A 6,724-nucleotide genomic window follows, 5' to 3' on the forward strand; every position below is an offset into this window, starting at 1 on the left:
AAAAAAAAAAAAAAAGTTTTGAGGAGTGAATTTGGAACGAGCTGTGCCATCACCCAGCCCAAAGGGGTTCAGAAATAACACCCAAAAAATGGGTGGAGAAAAGGTCCAGGACGCAACAGCGAGGAGGGGGCACAGGTTCTGCCACCCCAGGATGGTCCTCGGGCCACCACACCGCAGCGAAACGCTGCCGAGAGGGTGAGGAGGACAAAGCCGGGCGAGTGGGGATCTGCTAACGAAGGAGGAGGGGGACCCTCGGCCGGGCTGGTGGCATCTGCTCCAGAGGGACAAGAATGGAGCAATTCATGACCAGGACAAGCCCCCTTTGTCCTGCTGCTCGGGGACCACCTCGGGTTCACCCTTCCTCAGCCCACAGCCTGGAAATGCCGCTCTGACTCCACGCACCCAGCCCCAGGACCTCAGGAAATCCTCCAAAAGACAAGATCCATCAAAACGCATCCCCCTACCCCCTCCTCCCATGGCAGGCAGGGGACAGCCCCCACCCTGGGCTCACCCACTGCTCCCCAGGGAGATGGGGTGACGGCCAGGAGCGCTCCCCGCTCCCCCAGGAGAAGCAGTTCCTCCCGCGGGAGCAGACAGATGGTCTGCAGAAGATGTGCTGCTCAGTCGTCTGTCGCAGCCCTCGGAAAGTCTATTTTCAAGAGACAGTTTGTTGGGTTTGGTGGTTGTTTTTTGGTTTTTTTTAATACCTGAAGAAGAGGGAAGCTTCCCGGGCAACAGGACGATCCAATCTGGTGTTGAACCATCTCCATTCCCGGGTGAGTACGTAAAACCTTGACATCTCCTCACCCGGGCAGACCAAGCCCAAGGAACACTCTGATATGGGGGGAACCAAAAAAAATTCATCCCTTTTCCCTTTACCAACTTAAAACCCAGGGATGCAAAGAGCTGGGGGGCAGCAAACCACGCTGACCTTCTCCAGACCTGCTCCTCCAGCAGCTCCCCAGCTCCTGACCCAGCCCTGGTCTCAGAAGACCCTGAAACAGGAGGGAAAGGCTCCCCCAAAGGGATTCCCCAGCTTTTCTCAGCACCCATTTTTGCAGAGCAAGGAGGAAAGGCGGCTGCATCCTGATGCTCTGCCTTGTGGAGAGGTACCAGGGAACTGCCTGACCTGAATATTTATTAATCGGATGAGCCAAACAAAGCCCCAGGGTATCTCTGATGATGCTGTGGACCGCTCCATCGCAGGGCAGCACTGGAAAAAAAAAATAATCACATCTTATTTTCCCCCCCTCCCTGTATCAGCAAAAAAACCCAAAAAACACCAAGCCTTAGAGCCCAGTGTGTTGAAAGGAGTAAATAACTGGGGTAGCTGGCGAGATGATTCCTGCAATTACATCCCTGCCCAGAAACCAGAGCCCTTTCTGGCAGCCAGAACTCATGAAGTTTTCAGAGGTTGGTGCCTGAGAAGATGCAGGGGCTGAAGAACGGCTGGGTCAGTGGAATAAACCTCTCTCTGCACGTAGAAATCTGGTTTTTGGTGTTTTTCCCACCAAAATGAGCAGCTCTGGCCAGGTGATGGCACTTGAGGGGGGGACTGTGTCTCATGAGGAGAGGAAGAAAAACCTCAGCAGAGCTGGGAAGTGGCAGCAGAAGCCCCCAGAGGTTCGGGGGGGCTCCTGGGGCAGGACCTTCCAGCTGCAGGGAGGCACCTCCTGCCCCACCACCTCCCTGCCAGAAGGAATGGTTGATTTTATGGTTTTTTTTTTCAAGAGGAACCCTTGCGAAACTTTCAAGCCGCCTGTGGCAGGGAGGGGCTGCCCTTTTAAACGAGCTCATTTAAGGCGGATATATGACTAATTAGCGGGGCAGAGGTGCTGTGGGGATCAGGCAGCAGTCACCGAGCCCCCAGCAGGCGGCCAGGGCGAGGGCCAGGGTTAGTCATTTGATTTACTTGGAGCAAAAAGCCTCTCCCTGCCCCAGGGAAGCTGCAATCCCACTCCCAGGGGTAAATCCTTAAGGAGTAAGTGAAGCTCATGGAGTTTTTTGCACCCCTCTGGCTGCCTGCTCCCCCGTTTGGGCTGAAATTTGGTGGCAGAGGTTGGGTTTTGGGTGAAGAAGGTGGATGGACACAGCCCCTCCTGCCAGAACCCCTCTGTCTGCTGCACCCCTGTGGTGCCAGGAGCCTGGTAAAAGCCAGAACACCAAACGGGGTTACTCAATCAACGTTTTAATTGACTTGAGCAGAAGACATGGTTTCCATAGCAATGGGCTGTCGGCCCCAATTTGTATAAAATCAGACTTAAAAAATAAAAAAAGCACCGAGACCTGTAAAAAAAAAAAAAAAACCCTGAAAATGGGCATTTATTAAAAATGAAAAAATACAAAAAAGCTCCTCTTCCAGCTCACACTCTTCCTGCCTCCTGGAATTTCTTAAACAGGAGTTCGTCGGCCCGAAGGGGGAAGGTCAAAGCCCGTTTCTGGTAGTACGTGGAGTCCATGGCCAGGTTGTCGATGACGTCTGCCAGGAGGTGGGCTCTCTCCACCGAGCTGCCCGGCGCGTCGTAGCCCAGGGCGGTGAAATGCACGTGCAGGTGGTAGTAGGAGGGCTGGTAATGCAGGTAGATCCGCAGCTGGGACGCGGGCACCCCGAAGCGCTTCCTTATGGCCTCCTAGGGAGGAAAAACAAGCCACGGGTCAGGACGAGCAACACATGAGGACACACAGCATCTTCTAGGTTGGAAGGGACCTTAAAGATCATCTTGTCCAACCGTCAACCTAACTTTGACAAAAATAGACAAAAAGCAACACCATCACTAAACCATATCTCCCAGCACTACATCAACCCGGCTTTTGAACACCTCCAGGGATGGGGCCTCAACCACCTCCCTGGGCAGCCCATTCCAATGCCTGATAACCCTTTCAGTGAAAAAATTTTTCCTAATATCCAGCCTGAACCTCCCCTGGCGTAATTTGAGGCCATTTCCTCTTGTCCTGTCGCCTGTGACTTGGGAGAAGAGACCGACCCCCACCTCTCTACACCCTCCTTTCAGGGAGTTGTAGAGAGCAATAAGGTCTCCCTTCAGCCTCCTCTTCTCCAGGCTGAATAACCCCAGCTCCCTCAGCCTCTCCTCATAAGACTTATTCTCCAGACCCCTCACCAGCTTTGTCACCCTTCTCTGGACCCGCTCCAGCACCTCTATGTCTTTTTTATGGTAGGGGGCCCAAAACTGGACACAGTACTCGAGGTGGGGCCTCACCAGTGCCCAGTACAGGGGGACAATCACCTCTTGGGCCCTACTCACCACGCTGTTCCTGACACAGGCCAGGATGCTGGTGGCCTTCTTGGCCACCTGGGCACACTGCTGGCTCATCTTCAGCCAAGAGTTGACCAACACCCCCAGGTCCTTTTCTGCCAGGCAGCTCCAGCCACTCTGCCCCCAGCCTGTAGCACTGCATGGGGTTGTTGTGACCCAAGTGGAGGACCTGGCACTTGGCCTTGTTGAACCTCATCCGGTTGGTCTCAGCCCATCCATCCAGTCTGTCAAGATCCCTCTGCAAAGCCTCTCTACCCTCCAGCAGGTCGACACTCCCACCCAGCTTGGTGTCGTCTGTGAACTTACTGAGGGTGCACTCGATCCCCTCGTCCAGATCATTGATAAAGATGTTAAAGAGAATTGGCCCCAGTACTGAGCCCTGTGGGACACCACTCGTGACTGGACGCCAGCTGAATTTGACTCCATTCACCACCACTCTCTGGGCCCGGCCCTCCAGCCAGTTTTTAACCCAGTGGAGGGTATTCCCATCCAAGCCATGGGCAGCCAGTTTCTCCAGGAGGATACTGTGGGAGACTGTATCAAAGGCTTTGCTGAAGTCCAGATAAACAACATCCACAGCCTTTCCTTCATCCACCAAGTGGGTCACTTGGTCATAGGAGATCAGGTTGGTCAAGCAGGACCTGCCCCTCGTGAACTAGTACTGGCTGGGCCTGATCGCATGGGTGTCCTTCATGCGTTGCATGATGGCACTCAGGATGGTCTGTTCCATGGCCTTCCCAGGCACCGAGGTCAGACTGACAGGCCTGGAGTTCTCTGGATCATCCTTCCAGCCCTTCTTGTGGATGGGTGTCACATTTGCTAGACGCCAGTCGGCCGGGACCTCCCCGCTTTTCCAGGGGGAAGCAGCACATGGACAGACCTTGCCATGGATGGCAAGGAGCATCCCCCGGCAGCACAGAAGACAGAGAGAAGGGCAGAAGTGATTTCTGCTTCCTCCATCCTCAGGGCAAGGGAGAGAGGGAGGTGAGGAAGGACAGAGCTCTTCCCCATCCTCGCTTCCATCCTCCGTGGGGATGGAGCAATGCCTCTGGCTGCCCCACTTTCCCCGCCCTGGGACGGGACGTGCTCTCCTCCGCTCATATCGTTTTCCCTTCCACCCTTATCGCCCCGGCTCGCTCGGCAAGTTACAGGGATCCCGTTACCAGCCGGTGTAATTAAAGCTATAAACAGCCACGGCAAACTCCGGCACGCCGGCTCGGTTCACTGCTCAGCACGCTGCAATCCCCCGACTAATCTCTTAATTAATCTCCACTTTCCCCAGCACGGTTACTTTCCAAATTTCTACCACGGTGAAGGAAAGAGAAGCTATCACCCATCCATCTCCCAGGCACGCCCCGTCACGGGGCTGGAAAAAAAAGGGTTGGCTGGTGAGAACGGTCAAGGTGTTGGGAAGATATCACTGTGAGGAGGACGGGGCTGGACTCCTGAAGGTCATGGAGAAATATCATAGATTCATAGAATTGCCCAGGCCAGAAGGGACCTCCAAAGGTCATCTAGTCCAACCCCCCCGCAGTCAGCAGGGACACCCCCAACCAGACCAGGTTGCCCAGGGCCTCGTTGAGCCTCTCCTTGAATATCTCCAGGGAAGGGGCCTCAACCACCTCCCTGGGCAACCTGTTCCAGTGCTCCACCACCCTCCCAGTGAAGAACCCTCTCCTCATCTCCAGTCTAAATCTGTTCCCCTCCAGCTTGAAGCCATTGCCCCTTGTCCTGTCACTGCAGGCCTTTCTAAACAGGTTCTCCCCAGCCTTCCTGTAGGCCCCTTCAGGTACTGGAAGGCCGCTATTAGGTCTCCCCGGAGCCTCCTCTTTTTCAGGCTGAACAACCCCAGCTCCCTCAGCCTGTCCTCGGAGCAGAGGTGCTCCATCCCCCTGATCATCCTTGTGGCCCTCCTCTGGACCCTCTCCATCAGGTCCATGTCCTTCTTATATTGAGGGCTCCAGACCTGCACACAATACTCCAGGTGAGGTCTCACCAGAGCAGAGCAAAGTGGCAGAATCCCCTCTCTGGACCTGCTGGCAACGCAGCTTTTGATGCAGCCCAGGATGGGATTGGCCTTCTGGGCTGCAAGTGCCCACTGCCTGCTCATGTCCAGCTTCTCATCCACCAGCACCCCCAAGTCCCTTTCCTCAGGGCTGCTTTCTATCAAAGGGCCCTGAAATGCCCCACATGTGGCACAGCTTCCTGATGCCCCAGGGAAGATGCTGATGGGGCAGCAGGGACCGGGGTGTCAGATTGTCCTCTCTGGGTCCCCAGGAAGATCCATGCATAGGTGGGTCGGCAGTGACCCTGCCATGCTCTCCTCAGGCAGGGTCACACCAGCATCACTGCTCACCTTCCCTTCCTGCAAGACGTTCCTCAGCAGCGGGAGGTGCTCGGCCGTGAGGTCCCGAAGAGACTTGACCTCCCGGCGGTGAATGAGGGCGATCAGGTAGAGGTCATCCAGCTGCAGGGAGAGGGGGGACAGTGACAAAGGTGACCACGCACGAGCGCTTTGGACCAGACACACCAACCACCCCCTTTCCAGGCTGGAATGGGCAATAGCAGGGTCCTGTTTAACCCACACCTAAACTGGGCTGAATCCAGTAGGAATCTCCCAGGGTGAGACGTGCTCACCTCCAAACCTACTGCACCTCAAAGCGCCGTTTCTGGAGAAACCAGGTTTTTTTATTCCCCAAGAATAAGCAGAAGAGGATGGCTTCACCCCAATCCATCAAGAGTGGGATCACAAATACCTTCTCAGACATGGGGGAAACTGAGGCCTGAGCCCAGAAGGCCGGGGGGGTGTCTCTTTTCTGCCGAGCGAGCGAGCGGTGTGTCTCCACGCTCACACCACGACCAACAGCGAATTGCAGCAGCCAAAACCATGACTCTTAGGTTTCTCCAAGCGAAAAGCTTCCTAAATTTCCACCGTGCAAAGTGGTTCCGATATTTCCACTTTCTGGTCACACCAGTTCTATAAATAACTATTTTCAGGATCTAATCGGTCACCGGTGCAGTGAAATAAGGCCATTAAGGCAGCTCTCATCCAACCTTTGGCACCTCCTAAAGCACTTTCCAAATGCAATGTTTAACAAGATGCGGGGTTGTGGATCATTACACAAAATAAATGAAAAAAAAATAAAATAAAAATCCCCATCTCCTTCAGCTCAGTTAGTGGCTTTCTAACATAAACACCGCAAAGCAAAGGGTTTAGATAGTTGAGACTCAGCAGATCTTCTCAGGGCTGCGAGAAACCCATCTGGCTACTGGGAAAGAGTGCCAAAAGATGCTCTCAGGACCTGCTCTCGGGGCTCTGGAAACACGAAGCTGCTGTTTGCCCCCAGCCCAGCTCTCACGCTCCGGCTCCCTTCCCGAAACAGCCTGCACATGGCTCTGGAAAAAGGCGACGGATCGGCGTGTCCTCGTTGGATCAGGGCTGGCTGGGG

General features: G+C 54.7%; 1 protein-coding gene across 1 annotated transcript in view; it reads right to left on the bottom strand.

Annotated features, from left to right (window-relative positions):
* Positions 1-2,176: 2,176 nt before the first annotated feature.
* Positions 2,177-6,724, bottom strand: part of DCPS (decapping enzyme, scavenger) — a 24,209-nt gene continuing 19,661 nt past the window's right edge. Inside the window, exons 5-6 of the mRNA XM_014961039.1 lie at positions 5,632-5,742; positions 2,177-2,630 (exon numbers count right to left, since the gene is read on the bottom strand). Of these exons, the coding sequence (XP_014816525.1) occupies positions 2,364-2,630; positions 5,632-5,742 (378 nt within the window). The 3' untranslated portion in view covers positions 2,177-2,363. The remainder of the gene's footprint in view (positions 2,631-5,631; positions 5,743-6,724) is intronic.

Source organism: Calidris pugnax, unplaced genomic scaffold (assembly GCF_001431845.1).
Source record: "Calidris pugnax isolate Ruff unplaced genomic scaffold, ASM143184v1 scaffold269, whole genome shotgun sequence".
NCBI classification, from domain to species: domain Eukaryota; kingdom Metazoa; phylum Chordata; class Aves; order Charadriiformes; family Scolopacidae; genus Calidris; species Calidris pugnax.